The 15,640-nt window shown below is 39.8% G+C and overlaps 2 protein-coding genes across 2 annotated transcripts; one reads left to right on the top strand and one right to left on the bottom strand.

Moving 5' to 3' along the window:
* The first annotated feature begins 722 nt into the window (after positions 1 to 722).
* Positions 723 to 5,171, top strand: MONOS_11143 (putative serine/threonine-protein kinase Nek2). Its single transcript, XM_067863651.1, has 5 exons — positions 723 to 797; positions 858 to 1,359; positions 1,514 to 1,736; positions 1,798 to 1,916; positions 2,007 to 5,171. The coding sequence occupies exons 1-5, from the start codon at positions 755 to 757 to the stop codon at positions 4,726 to 4,728; spliced, it is 3,609 nt and encodes a 1,202-aa protein (XP_067734374.1). The 5' UTR covers positions 723 to 754; the 3' UTR covers positions 4,729 to 5,171.
* Positions 5,166 to 13,846, bottom strand: MONOS_11142 (uncharacterized protein; the record flags this gene model as incomplete). The annotated part of the gene is made up of 1 exon (XM_067863650.1): positions 5,166 to 13,846. One exon carries the CDS (start codon positions 13,844 to 13,846, stop codon positions 5,855 to 5,857), a length of 7,992 nt encoding a protein of 2,663 aa, XP_067734373.1. The 3' UTR covers positions 5,166 to 5,854.
* Positions 13,847 to 15,640: the final 1,794 nt, after the last annotated feature.

Raw genomic sequence — 15,640 nt, 5'->3', positions numbered from 1 at the left:
AAAATACTCTTTTTTCATTTTCTACTGAAAATTAAACAAAAGGAACGTTTCAAATAAATTTACATTGAAAATTAAAAAATTGTTTGAATTTTAAATAAATTTACTGTTTGAGGTGAAAGCATCTGAAAATATCCAAAATTCAATCATGAGGAATTTATTTGGAAATATTAGAAATTTCTATGTTGGCGAAAAAAAATTGAATCACCAATACATTTTCTCATCCTTTTCACCAATAATGAAATAGCGTTAAATTTTTTGCACACTCTGATTCTCAGCCAGTGATCAGTTTGTTCCAAACATTTTTTTGTTCAGAAACACTCAAAGTGATTAATTTTGAATTTCAAGAAAAACAAATTTGAACAATTCATGAGGTTTTTGAAATCTGATGAAAAACAATTACAGAAAATGGGAAAGAAAGTAATTTTTTGAATACACCTTTTTGAACGATAACTGCAAAAAGATCTTCATATTGATAATTATATTTCTTTTCAAAATGGGACAGAATTCTTTCATTTTTGAAAAATTCTATGATTTGATCCAAACTTTTTCTGCAATCGTATGGAAATTATTCTTCCATGATCGTGCAATATTAAATATGAAAATATAAAAATCGAAAAAAATCTTTGAAAGAACTGTGTGGAACAAATTTCATAAAGCAAAAAATTTTGTTCTATATGCAAGAAAGTTATTCGAAAATTTAATTAATAGGTAGATCACCAATATTTTTTTTTATTTTGAAATTTTCCGAGAAAGAATGGAAGAAATCATTCAGCCTTCTCCTTTTCAGTTTGACGATTGTTTGCATTTTATATTTCTTATTATCATCATTTTTTTTCACTGTGAATTCATTATTTAAGTTGAGATTGTGAAAGAGATTGGACATGGATCCTATGGTGAGGTTTATCGTGTCAAACACAAATCCGAAGATGGAGTTTTTAGAGCATTAAAAAGGATGAAGCTGGACAGTGGGTGCCTCACTAAGGAACAGCAATGCGAAATATATTTTTCTCAAATGCTGAAAAGTCCTTATCTCGTGAATGTTGAACGGGTATATGTTCGCCCCGATGCGGATAATAAAAACTATTTATTCATGCTTATGGAATATTGCTCTCATGGTGATTTGTCACAAGAAATCGAAAAATATAAGAAAAAGAGAATGCCTCAAGATTTATTTTTGGATTACTTTTGCCAAATTCTTTTAGGCCTGCATTTTTTGCATATCAAAAATGTGGTTCATCGCGATTTAAAGGCATGCAACATTTTGCTGTGTCACGGTGGAAGAGTTAAACTTGGAGATTTCGGATTAGTCACTCAACTTGCTCAAGGAGAAAGTTATGTTCGAACACGAAATGGCACAAAGTATGTCGCATTTTATGGTAAATTTTGTTGAAGTTTCATTGCTTAACTTACTTCTTTTCATGATTTTCTCTCTTGCGTGTGTGAAATCAATTTGAAAAATTATTGATTTTTAATTTTTTCATTCAAAAAATTTATTTTTTCAAAATGCAAATAGATTTTATGCATCACCAGAAGTTAGATTCAAAGGAAAATTTTCCTTCAAAAGTGACATATTTTCGTTGGGAATTGTGGCATATGAAATGTGTTCATATTATCGTCCGTTGGATCAAATCATTCAAAAAGAAACATCCCTTAACAGTGAGCCCTACGAAATTAAAAGAATCCCCAGCTGCTATTGCGACGAAATTTATGACATGATTTGCTCAATGATTCAGAAAGTTTGAATTCAAAGTGAATATCAAAATGAATAAATGAAATGAACTTATCAATTTTTTATAGGAGGAAAGTGAAAGGCCTACGACAGACAAACTTATCTCATTGCCCATTATCAACGAACATATAAAACGAAGGAATTTTGTTATTCCAGCAAGACCAAACATAACAGAAGAAGAAAAGAGGTTCTTCAGTTTTCTCTATTTTTTAAGTTGCTTGTTAATAACAATTCAAAACAATAATATTTTTCCTTGTGCTTATTCTAAACCAAACAGCTCAGACAGGTATAAGCAGCTTCTGTTCTTGTACAAACTGGAGCATTTCAAACGAGTGCAATTAGAGCAGGCTATTCGAGACCATGGATTTTTCAATCGAGCCCTTTCAACTTACACCCGCTCTCTCTCAACACAGACAACAAGAAGCGAAGAACAAAATTTGTATTTTTCTGTTTCAAAGGAAGATGCAGAGTATGTTGCACTCGATGGGAAGCGCACGACAGCCTTGTGGAATGAGTCTATATTCCGAATGATCACCACAAAGCTGGTGATAACAAAGGGTATCTGGCGTGTGAAGTTCAAAGTTCAGAGAAAGAGCTCCGAAAGAAATAAGTTGATGCCGTTTGTTGGAGCGTCACTTTTCTTGCCTCAGTTAAGTTCTTCTGAACCTTTTGGAAGAGATGCGAATTCTGTGGCATTGTTCCAAAATGGAGACGTGTGGTACGAAAACAGAAAAAGCAATGCTAAAGGCATAAAATGGTCAGACGACGGAACAGTTGAGATGGAAATTGACATGAACAAGAGAAGGCTGTGCTTTTACAGCAACAAAGAAAGGCATCCAGTTTATTTTACAAACATTCCTTCTCAGATTGTGCTGGGTGTTGGTCTCTTCATGAAAGGCGACAAGGTCGAAATCGCCAGATTCAAAAGATGTATTTTCTCGAAATTTCAGCCAGAAGAGAGCGACGAGCCAATGACTTGGGGAGGTGATATGTGCTTGAAGACGTTTGCTCGCCCCAGCGAAGAAGGACTAATTGAAGCGCTGAGTATTGATGAATCGACTGTTCTCTGGAAAAAGACTCAGCCTGGAATGGCTGTCACGCAAATGGTCATCATCGAAGGCATTTGGCGTCTTGAGGTGGAGCTTGGCTGGCCAGATGCAGCTTGTGGCAGCTCAACTGCTGACGGTACGACCTCAGAAGACACAACAAAAAAAGAACAAGAATGTGATTGCGATTTTGACGAAGGGGAGATGATTGGCATCGGAATTGCTGGGATTCCTCGAATTGGGCTGACAGACTTGAATTGTTTTGGCGATGATATCAATTCCTGTAGCTATACGTCAAATGGAGGTGTTGCCGTTGGAAAGAGCAACATTATAAGTGGAAACGAACCGTTTGAAACAGAGCATAATGACAGCACAGGAAGAATAATATGTGTAATTGGTGTGGAAGTCGACATGAATATGCGGAGAATGTGTTTTTTTAACAGAGGCATTCGTCAGCCTGTTTATTTCACTGATTTGCCACCAGCTGTACAACTGGGCGTGAAGATGGGAAAGGAAGGTTCGCAAGCAACAATCATCCGATTCGAAAAGTTACCTTCATCGGCATTTGGCTGTGTGTCTGAGAGAGACTGCCCTGTCGTGTTTGCAATGGACGAGTCTCTCGCGAGATTTGACTATCCGCGTGTTGATGGGCTTGCTGTGGATGATGATCGCCTGCACGTTATATGCGGAAGGGAGAAGCGCGTGTGGCTGAACGCAAAGCGTATTATTCGCAGTGGAATATGGCATTTTTCTGTTATCTTCAGTCGCAATGCTCAGAAACCTGGCCACCTGCCTCCAATTATTGGGATTGTTGATTCTTCGCTGTGCAGGATGCCAGCCATTCCGATCACTCACAGAGCGACGAAGTTCACAGAAATCGAAGAACTTGGGAAAATTCCCGGTTCGTTGGGACTTCGAATGGATGGAGCTGTTGTTGTCAACAATAATTATGTTGGCAGTGTTAACCCGTTCGCTTTTGATGAACCAGTGGCAATTGAAATCAATGCAGATGAGCACACAGCTGCATTCTATATCAAAAAACGAAGGCAATCTATTTATATAAGTAATATTCCAGAAAATGTTTGTTTTGCTGTTGGACTTGGAGGCTTTTGGCAGAGTGCTCAGCTTGATGTGCTCGAATATTTCATTCAAGAAACTGAAAAATCGAACAAGCTTGACACAAAAATCCGATGGGCGAATGATCCGCAAGTTGCATCAGCATCGACATCAGCTTCATTCTTTTCTTCTTTTTTTCCTCATCCATCTTCGTCTTCTTCCTCTTCTTCTCCATCTTCCTCCTCCTCTTCTTCTTCTCTTTCTTCAATTTCTTTGCAACGTCAGATGCTGGCATGCACCCCTCCTTCTGCAATAAGTTTTACTCGGCAATCTGATTCTGACTCACATGTTACAAGCGTGAAATTCGGTTTTTCTTCATCAGAAACTCCGAATTACATTCGTGTTGAAGGAAATAAAGTTAGTTGGATAGAAAATGATGGTGCAACAGTTTTGACTGGAAATGCTATTTCTTCTGGTTGCTGGAGATTTGTGATAAAGACGCATGGAATGCTGTCTGAGGGGTGTTTGTGGATTCCTGTGATTGGCATATGCGAAGGGGATTGGAAGCAAAAGTATAGTTTCTGTTTAGGAGCTGACGATAAATCTATTGCGTGGTATGCAAATGAGGGTGTTGCACACAGAGGAAAGTTTAATCAATTTATTGGATGTTGGAAGGATGAGAACGAAGTTGGGTTGGAAGTGGATATGACTTCGAGAACGCTCACTTTTTCTGTTGATGGAGTCAAAGAGCCTGTTGTTTTCAAAGAAATTCCACGCCTGCTAAGATTCGGCGTTGGCGGAGGTGCAAAGGGAGGATGGGTTGAAATAGTGCAGTGCGAACCAGTAACTGCAACTTCAATTTCCGAAGCAGAGATAAAAAACATTATTGTCTGGTAGATAATACTGATGGACTGGTTGAGTTAATTCCTCTTGCTGAGAAGCCTTTCGCTCAGTAACAATTAATTTTTCAGTATGGAACACATACTATTTTAGCTAATTCTCTTTTTCAGCTCGAGCCATGCTTTCCAAATAAACCGGAATCGCCATTAAAAGCAAGAAAAGAGAGCAGATTGGAATGCAGAACGAGCACATTTTGAATCTTGGATTTTATTATGATAATTGATGGATTGTGAAATTACACAGTGACTTTTTTAAAATGGATGGAAATATTTTTTTCTCCTGTCAAAAATGGACAAGTCGACCATTTCCTCTCTAATCTGCTTTTTTATCGAGCGAACTTTAAGCGAATTTTTTTGAGTTCAAAGATATTTTTCTTGTTTTCATTTTGACAAGCAATTTTTTATTCAAGCATTTTTCAAAATAAGCATATATTTAAAAGACTGATGGTGTTTTTATTCAGTTTTCCCCTTTCAAAAACTTATATTTATAACAACGAAAAATAACAAACTCAGAAGAAACAAATTTTAATGATTAAAAATCAATGGTGTTTGAAAAATTATGATTATAAAGCATATCAGAGAAATCGTGCACAAATGAAAAAATTCAACATTTTGGAATTACACATATGAATGGAAAAGCAGAACAAAAAAGAGATAGCCAGAGGCAATTCTCACAAAGTGGTGCTTCAAACAGGTGATGATATATAAAACAAAAAAGAAAAATCTTGTAAAACAACGACGGATAAAGCAAAAAAGTTTTAAATGTGCTCAAAAGCACAATTATCATTAAACTTGAAAGTTGAATACACAGAACAAAATATGATGCATTGAAATTGTCTCTTAATAACAGAAAGCGTGAAATGGAAATGCATGTATGAATTAAAAAGTCAATAAAAAGATATAAATATTTGAATTACAAGTATTGGCGATACCAAAACCACACACAATACATTTTCTAACATTGAGCGAATCCCTTTAATCAGTCTCTCGCACAACCTCCATCAACCAGAACAACTCTTCGATTTCAATTCTCATTTCCCCAATTCGCAGTTCCCCAACAAACTCTTCTCCACATCACCCACATTCTCTTTCCAGGCAGCCACCTCCCATCCCACTCCACTTCTTCACGTTGCAAAGTCGATCGCATCTGACACCGTCATAACCATCGCCTCTTTCGGGAAGTGCTGAATAAACACCCTCTTCAGCTCAACAACACTCGGCCTGGCTTCGCTTTCCCCTGCCCAGCACCCCTCTACTGCTTCTGCAAGATTCGACTCTATCACGCCATCCACACTCGGCCTCTCTCCATTCACAATCTTCTGCCCTGCCACTTCTCCCTCATACTCATCAAATGGGATCTCCAGTGTCAGACACTCCCACAGCATCATCCCAATCGAAAATGACACTGATTCTTTTGTTGCTCCCATCTTCTTGTTCATCAGCAGCTCCGGCGCCTTCCACCGCATGCACTCATATCGATTGTCCTCGTCATCCTCAAACGCTGATGAAGGAAGGGAGTTTCTATCATCATCACTCACAGTCGAGCAGTCAGACGAGCACGAAAAAACAGATGATGAATCTGAATCTGAATCATCAGAAGAACAATCAGAGTGCATCGCAATGCAGATCACCATATGCTCCGAGAACAACACAATGTGAGGACTTAGATTGGCAAACGACTGAAGTGGATTGTCCATTTCATCAAACGAGTGAAGTGAGAGATTAGCAACCCAGAACAAGACCTGGGCAGCTGTCTGCTCTCTTTCTTGCAGAGTACCAATCGCCATCTCCTTTTTCTCATTCTTTCCATGAAGAAGCATGAACAGCGAATCCCTCAGATCCACAATCAGCTTTTCATGAGGGGATGAGCAAGCCATTGCATCCACCAAGTTCGACATTGATGAAGTGGTTGGGCACAGACTCTCTGTTCGAACAAAAGTTGAATCAGAATCGGTCGTTGAAGTAGATGAGATGGATGGCGATGGAGTTCTCTTTCTTGTCTCTTCATCATCATCTTCTTTCTCATCAACCTTTTCCAATGCCCAATCAGGAATCTTGTCTGAATCTCTCTCCAAAATATATTCAGTGGAACCACTTTCACTCAGCAAATGCTCTGATGACTCGGAGTGCCCCAAACTTTTCTCAAACACTCTCTTCTTAAACCTCTCATCATTCTTCTTCTCTGCCTCCTTCTCCGCTCTTCGCCACTGCGCTTCAGGTGACATCTCCATTGTCGTCATTTCAATCAGCTTCGGATCCTTCTTCACAGAGTCATTCACAATCTCTCTCAGATCTTTATTCTCATTCTTTGCTCTTCTCCATCTTACAGCCAAAACAACAATGACTACAAGCAGTATTATACAAACAGTGCACACAATAATTACAATTATAGGCCATATCGATTTTTCTTCTTTTCCTCCTTCAACAATTCTTTCATCTCCTTTTGGCTCAATCTCGCTTCTGTTCTTCAGAATGAATGAATCAGTTGAGGCTGGAGATTCAGCCCCTCCAAACAAGATCTTCACAGACACTTCTGTTGCCTCAGATGCAGTTGTAACAATTGAGGCTGGAATGGCTGTGTGAATCTCTGTTTCACTTGCAAACTCTTCTGCTTGCAGCGGATACACCTGCAGATTGTGAACCGAGCCATCGAAGGAATCAACCTGGAGGGACAAGCCACATGGCAGGAGCAAGGAGCCAGCGAGATCAATCGCAAGAGTGTTGCCTTGCTGATGAGACTTCACTGAAACCAGCTGCGGAATGAAGAACGGAGAGGCTCTTTCTGAAACAATTCCAGAGAGACTGCATCCCAAGTTCAAAACCCAAAGTGATGAGTTCTCTTTTAAACCATCCCCGCCTTTCAGACTTTGAATGTTCAGCAGCGCATGGTCTGAACAGACGATGTTGTTCCTCATGGATGGATAGCCTGCTGCATTCGGGCTGTTGTTGGCAAACAATCCAAATTGAATGGAAATGCTTCCACCTGACACAGACAGCCCTCCTTTCGACGAGTTGGCAATGCTCGTGTCTATTATCCTTCCTGTGCAATTCTGAAGATCAACCATCGATCCGCTCCACTGGCACAGCTCTTCTGATCGCTCATCGTTCGCTCTCAACTCTGACGCGCTTGCTGCTCCGTCAAACGCACACGAAGACATGCAAGCATCTGCCAAATCTGCCAATGCTGCAATGCTCCCTTTTTCAGATCGCGAAGCACACTTTTTGTTCGAGCAGTTCTCCAATTCCAGCAACAAAGACGAAGACGAAGCAGCCAAGCAGCACGGGCCAAGCGAATCTCGGGTTATGTTTTGAAATGATGACTGCTTCAAATGGAATGCCGAAGCATTCGATGTCACTCTCACTGCGCACCCATCCCCAAGCACTGCGTTTGAAACAGCCAAGAAATTCATCTCAACATCTGAATCTTGGCATTCAACAGAAACCAACGATTCACTTGAAACGCGAGCATCATCGAATTCCAAATGATTGCCCTGGATGTTTGAATGCCCTCCCGAACCATCTGAGGAAAGCACAATCATGTTTGATCCGCTCCGAGTGCCTCTCATCTGAATGTTCTGGAGCTGACAGTCTTTGCAGTTGCGAAGAATGAGGCCTGATCGCTGAGCGCTGCAATTGGATGCATGCACCTGCTGCATGGACAGCTTTGCCAGATCGTGGAAATCCATCAGCACTCCAGAAATAACATCTGTGAAATTCAGAAATGCACACGAGAAATATTCCCCACGACTTGCTACCAGACATGAAGAACTGAGACGGAGGCCAGCAAAAGTGCAGTCAGACATCGTCAATCTTCCACCGCTCATTTCAACAATCGAGCAATTCAGTTCAATTCCAGATCCTCCACCAGAAGCTTCTTGAGCAAAGATTGTGTCTGCAATCGACAAGTTGCCATCAGCAAGCGATATTAAGCTGGAATGAGAAGAAGAAAAAGCATTCCCAAACAGAATCGTCAGAAACTCCACTTTCACTCTCGACGAACATGCAACGAGACAGCCAGTCTTGCTCTCGATGAAACAGTTCAGGTGGAGCACCCCTTTGTCGCTTTCTTGCTCCAGCGACTTGATCGTCACATCATGCGCACTTGCTTCGCCAGACACCAGCGCGTTTTTGTCAATCAGCAAATTGCTGTAAGCAGAGGGAATGATGTGTGACAAAGCAACATTCAACGAAGAGCATGGCCCGCTGATTGCACCACACTGGAGCGTGTCAGAGGAGTTGTCAGCTGAAGAAGACGCAAATATTGTCTCGCTCTGATACACAACAATCAGCTCCAACAAATCTTCCTCGTCATAATAATTCTGTGCGGTGCATCCCCACATTGCAAGATCCCGAACAAACGGAGGTCTGAAGTCGAGCTGGAAGAGCTCAATGCTGATTTGAGATTTGATATTCGTGCATCTCACATACAGGTCTCGTCCTGTGAGCGCCTTGTTGTTCATGAAAGTTGTGTTTTCCAAGAGGAACGGCAAAGGACCATCGCTCGCGATAGATGAGCAATCCAGGAATATTGCGCCTCCTCTTCCACTTTCTGAGCAGAAACACTCCGAGACAGCCGAAAAACGGCACTCGAAAAAGCCTCCTTCGCTCAGGCTCACGATCATTCCTCCACCTTTCTCGCTTTCGCTGCTTCCACAGTTCTTCATCGATGTGTTTTGCACAGACACGCTGCAAGGCTCGCTGCCAGTGCAGCTGATGATGGAGGGCTCAGATGGAGCATTTTGGAGAAGCGAATGGAGCGTGCAGCATTTCAGTTGCACTGTTGGACTGTCACCTTCATTCAATCTCTGCGACTCGCCTCCCCACTCGGTCTGCACCAACACTGTCACAATGCTTTTGCCCATCAGTTCCATGCTGCTCATCGAGACATTCGTCAAGTCAATGCTGCTCTCATGAGATGCCATCAGAATGTGACTTTTGCATTTGATGGATTGGAACGAGCAGAATGATATTTCGCATGTTCCCGACAAGCAGGCAACAACACAATAAGGAATGGCTGCATCAGAAGCGCTGGCAAACGAGCAGCTTTGAGCTGCAAAAGCGCTGCCAGCTGTGCTTATCAGCTTCGTCTGCTTCCATTCAGATCCATCCCCGCAGCAGATCTCAATGTTAACAAGGGTGCACGTGCCGGTGTTTGTCAGCACAGAATCGCTTTCTTCTTCTTTTCCTGCCTGAGGCGAGATGGCTGCTCCAAAAGTCAGGGCAGGGCGAGACTTGGTATCAACTGAAGTCACAGTGACGTTTGAAATATCGACCTCGCTGTTCACCTGAGCTTCATCGACGATCAGAAAAGTGTTCATGGGAGGTTGCGCTGGCTCATCCAAAGCACGAAAATGGTTCTGCCCAAACTCCATTGTTGCACACGGCTCTTCCGCACTCCCACACCGCAGAACATCCCACCCGCTGTTCTTGCTGAGATGGATTTCTTGAGAAGCAAATCCAATCAGAAATCGGCAAAGATCGAAGTTTGTCTTCGTGCTGTCGTTCCCCACAAACAGATTTTTATCTCCCGCTGTCTCGCTGACTTCAAATGCCAATGTCTGCTTTGTGATGGAAGCATTCAGGTCTGACGAAAGAAAGAACATGTTTTTCCCATGTTTTGCAGAGCACTGATCGAAGGCTATCTGCTGGAAGGAGAATGCATTGGAAGCCGAGCAGTCGAAATAGACCCCTCCTCCTTTTCCACCTGTTTCACACTCTGCGCAGCATTTCGTGAATGTGGCATTTTCCATCGTAAATTGCCCTTGTGCTTCAACAACAACTTTCATTGCGCCTCCTTCCATGCTCTCAGCGCCTTTGGCATTCGTGACATTCCAATGCAAGCACTCCACATGGCTCGAAATTGAGGACGAAATCAACACAGCGCTATTTGCATTGCCATTTGTTATCCCTTCAAAAGAGCATTGGGAAAGAGAGATAACCTCGTCACTCGTCGCACCATCATTCAATAGTTTGGATGTTGACGATGCGATAACATGAATCAGAGGATAATCGCAAAGGATAAATCCATTCACTTTAAGAGAGATAACTGTCGGAGCTGCTGCGCCATTCCCTCTCGCTGCGATAGGCGACTGGCAGAGGCAATCTGAATCAATCTGGCAGTCATCAATATTGAGTATCCCTCCGCAGATTTGAAACAGCCAATAACTTATCTGGCTGGGCTCTCCCATTTGCACACCAAATATGCACTTTGTCAGTGACATGTTGCTCTCAGAAGTCAAGAATATCAACGCTTCTATCTCAGCATCGAACGAAGACGGCAATAAAAAGCGGATTAGCTCGATGGACACATTCCCCGTGGCTGCCATCACTTTTCCAGTCACAGCATTCAGCGACTTGGAGCAAACGATTTCCGCTTTTGAAGCGTTCGACGATCTCAAGTTAATATCATGTAATATCATTTCGTTTTTGAATGTTGCTGATTTTACGATAGCTATTGTCTTTGCACTCAATTCTGTCAGCCTCTCCACGCAATAATCAACCGATTGGCACGGATAATCCGAGAATCCACACACCACAGTATCAGCACCATTGTTGCTTCCCGCATGGACTGTGCTTCCAACTTCCTCCAGAAACAGAATCAACGGAATCGAATGCTCGTGATCATTTCCATGGAACCCGCGCAAATCATCAAAGGAGCTATGCCCAAGCGCATAAGCAAAAGGAAGCGTTTCGTTCGTGATCGATTCCTTCAGGTCTGGCGATTGAACAAACAAGTCGTTTCCATGCTTCGCTTTGTTTGGCTTTTCTGATGAAAAAGAAGGATTTATGACGGCAAATGCTGCATCCGAGTGCTCAAGATTCAGAAAGATCCCTCCCCCGAATCCCACTTGCGAATCGAAAGGCGCCTCGCATTCTTCGAAGGAGCATTCCGAAATTGTTGCTGAGGATGTGTTTGGCAGCGAGAGGAACAGAGCCCCACCTCCATTTCCATCACCAGAAACAACACAATGCTCAAAAGTGCATCCGCTTATTGAAGCACTGCAGCCATCCTCTGCTCTTTCGCTCCACACTGCATTCATGCATCCGCCATTCTGCTCGCTCTCAACATCCCAGAATGAAGCATTGGCAAGAGAGACAGTCTTGCAATCTGACAAAGCAATTACACAGCTTTGCGAAAATCCAAATCCAGAGACATTCACAATTTCCATCATTAAAGAGCCTTCATCAACCTGAATCAGGGATTTTATTGATGGCTGTGCTGATTGGGGACTTTTGGTGAAACTGCACAGCTCCAACTGAACTGAGCCTGAGGAGCTGACTGCAATTGCAGATTGGTTGAACACACAAACAAATTGAATCCTCTTTGCATTCAGCGAACCATTGCCGATGGAGATCAAGCAGTCATTTGACGAGGCTTCGTTGCATTTTATTGCAGATGAGTTGCTCTCTGCTCCGACAAGAACGATATTTCTCCAGTCGATGCCAATCATATCTTCTTTGAATTCTTCACTCGATATCAAAACATTCTGCTCCAAATATGAATTCCATCTTGTCACTCCATATTCCACTGTTTGACATTCTGATCCTGTTCTTCCACAAGTGTCCATATTTCTACCAGAATTGCTGATGTGTATTTCTGGCTGAGCTGTTGGCAGATATGAGTCATATGGAACAGCTTTATCTCCGCATCTCTCTGCAAATATACTGCATTGCACAACTTTTCTTGGGGCTGTTGAAAGTGTAAAACTCTGTAATATCTGAATTGTGTGATTATCCAAGCCAAATCCAGGTCCAATAAAAATATCTGCTGCATGCATCAAATTCTGCACCGTATTGTTTTCAAACAGACAAAACTGGATTTTGGCGTTCTTATTGTTATCATTTTCGCAAACATCAAATCCTCCTGCACCACGCTGGGAATCTCCATTTAATAAATAACAATTTGACATCACAAAATCAACTTTAAGATGTTGTAGAAATACCGTTCCAGCATAACATTTTAATGCTTTACTGCCTTTGAATACAGTGTTGAAAATTGATCCGCACCCTCCAGTAAACCATGCAACGCTTCCTCCATAAGCTGCTGAAGAATTTTCAAATGTACAGCCAATTATCAGAGAAAATTTATTTGTAATATGAGTAAATGCTCCTCCGATAGGAAAATTTCCCGTTCCTTTGCAACAATTAAATATTGAATTTTCAATGTTACAGTCACTTCCATTGCTAAAAATAGCACCTCCATAGCCATAATAGCCATCAAATGTATCGGTGCATTCGGAAAATGTGCATTTGTCAACGGTGAGCTTTGCACTTTCATTTACAGCTATTGCTCCACCATGAACAGCACTGCACTCGGTGAAGCTGCAATCTTCAAATTTGATTTCTCCTTCTGAAAATGATTGTGCTTCATTCGTGAAGTTTTGGTGAGAGATGGTGTTTTTCGAACGAACGAAAGAAGTGTTTGATGAACCAAAACCACATCCACGAGAGCCAGAAATGAGAACACCATAAAACGGGCAAACACAATCAGCGACCGTGCAGCCTTCCATTTTGCTCTCCTGCAAAGAATGCTTTTGTGGTAAGTTTTTGTTGCTGCTCTGAACAGAAATGTTGTGGAAGCTGCAAAAAGAAGCTGAGGCAAATGACAAATCGACATCTCCAATGAACGGATTCGCAAACGAGGCACAAAACGAAGAAAATGTGCAGCACAAAACATGAACACTTCCCGCCAAAGGTTGTGCGCAGGAGCTTGCTGAGACAAGAGATGGCCATGCCTGCTTCCGAAAAGTCCTTTGGAATGAAATATTCGTCAATATTATTGTTCCTCCAACAGAATCAAAAGGAGATAATTCCGTCTCTGTCACCGCATTTATGATGCAATCGCTTACAGATAATGTGGACAATTCATTCCTCACAGAAATGGCAGATGTGCATCTTTGGTCAATTTTTATTCGCTCAACAGCCAACGATGCGTTCAGAACCATCATCCTGCTGCAAATCCAGCTCCACTCATTCTTGCCATCATTGAATGCATCTGTAACAGAGTTATGATCAAATTCCCTTTCTGCATCCACTGGCAATCGTTTTGAGCTTTTTTCTGTATTTGTCAACCAGCCTGATGAATCTAAAACCTGCATCACATTATATTTCACCATATTGATTGCATTTACATTGTGTGAGGAATGCACATTTTTGTATGTCTCATAGATGTTTTCTAGCCTTCTAATGCCATATTTCTGCAAATCGTTCTTTTTGGATTCATCACCTTTCCAAGTGGTATCTCCTGTGCATAACAGAGCGGAAATAATTATAAAGACACTAATACTCGAATAAAGCATGGTTCCTGCTCTTCCTCTATAACACAAAACAATGTTGATTTTCAAATAAAAATATATTTTGAGTTTGGATCACTTTTCGATAATGTTTCAAATGACAATTATCACAAATCTAATTAATTTTTCCAAATAGTGTGTTTCAATAAAATTAATTTCTAATGAAAAATAAAATTTTTCGAATTTTTTAGTGAATGTGAAATGAAAGTTGATATATTTTATTTTTCTGACAAACACAACCTGTAAAAATTTTTAAAAAAAGCAGAATGTTTCTAAATGGTTTTATTTTTATACTGTTTCTTAAAAAAGCAAAAAATAATAGAAAGCACAGTTTAAAGATTCAATAAAAATACAAAGATAGAATAAAACATTTTCTTAGGAAAAAAGATCAGCTGCTAATTTTGATGTTCATCTATTACACCAAAAATTATTCAAAGTCAAAAAGCTTTCAATCATAATCGAAAAACTTTCAATCGAAGTCGAAAAACTTTCAATCGAAATCGAAATTTTAATTATGAAAAATAAATGTTTAATAAAAGACATTCAAGAAAAGAAAATTTTTATTCTTTTAAAAAAGAAAAATTTTTCACAATATTTGTGAATATGTTTTCTGCGAATTTTGACAGTTTCAAACCAAAAATAAACTCAAAAATCAACTCGAAACGAAACGCTAAATATTTGTTTCGTTTAATAAGAAATAAGTATTTTGTTTTATAAAACACGAAATAAGAGACGAAATATTGTTTTCATCATTTTCTTTCAAGTTGGTTAATCAGAAACAAGAAAATTTTTTAAGCAAATCTTCTGAAAAGCAATGAACAAACAATAGAAATGAGATAAAATGTGTTTAAATTCCTCTCATATTTAAATTTTGCAATTGGACAAAAGGAAGCACAAAAATATTTCAGAAAAGAGATGAAAAATCATTTAAATTACTATTATCATCGATATTTCTACAATAACAATTTTTTGACTTTTTTGATTTTTGTCAACTTGTAGAAATTTTTGATAATTTCGAACTTTCGCCTTTGAATGAAAGTTTTCCGACTTTGAATAATACACCAAAAATAATTCAATGTCGAAAAACTTTCAATCAAAATCGAAAATTTCACAAAAAAAATAAACGTTAAATAAAAAGTATTCCACAAAAGATAATAATATTCTTTTGTTTTTGGAAATGTTATGAGCAATGTTTGTATTGTTGATTTCTGCAAATTATGAAGATTTCGAACCAAAATTAATTCAAAAATAAACTCAAAACACATCTTAGAACATTTGTTTCATTCAATAAGAAATGAGTTGTTTGTGATGAAAAAACATTAAATTAGAGAGTCAATAATGTATTCTTCATTCTTCATAAAATAGGAAAAAAAATAAAATTTTTCGATGGTAAATTTTCTGTGAAGAAGAGTGCTTTCAACTGAAATGAGATAAAAATATGTCAAAATTTCTCTCATAATTTTAAATTTGTAATTAGTCAAAAGAAAGCAAAGAAAAACACCGGAAAAAAGATGAAAAATCATTATAATTATAAATGTTATTGATATTTCAACAAAAACAATGTTTTTTGACTTGAATTAATTTTTGTCATCTTTTTGAAAATTTGAAGTTTTTCGA

This window comes from Monocercomonoides exilis (genome assembly GCF_001643675.1).
Source record: "Monocercomonoides exilis strain PA203 chromosome Unknown scaffold5-2102611, whole genome shotgun sequence".
In the NCBI taxonomy this organism is placed as follows: domain Eukaryota; phylum Preaxostyla; order Oxymonadida; family Polymastigidae; genus Monocercomonoides; species Monocercomonoides exilis.
Note: the sequence above shows the minus strand (reverse complement) of the source record. Positions and strands in the feature narration are given on the sequence as shown.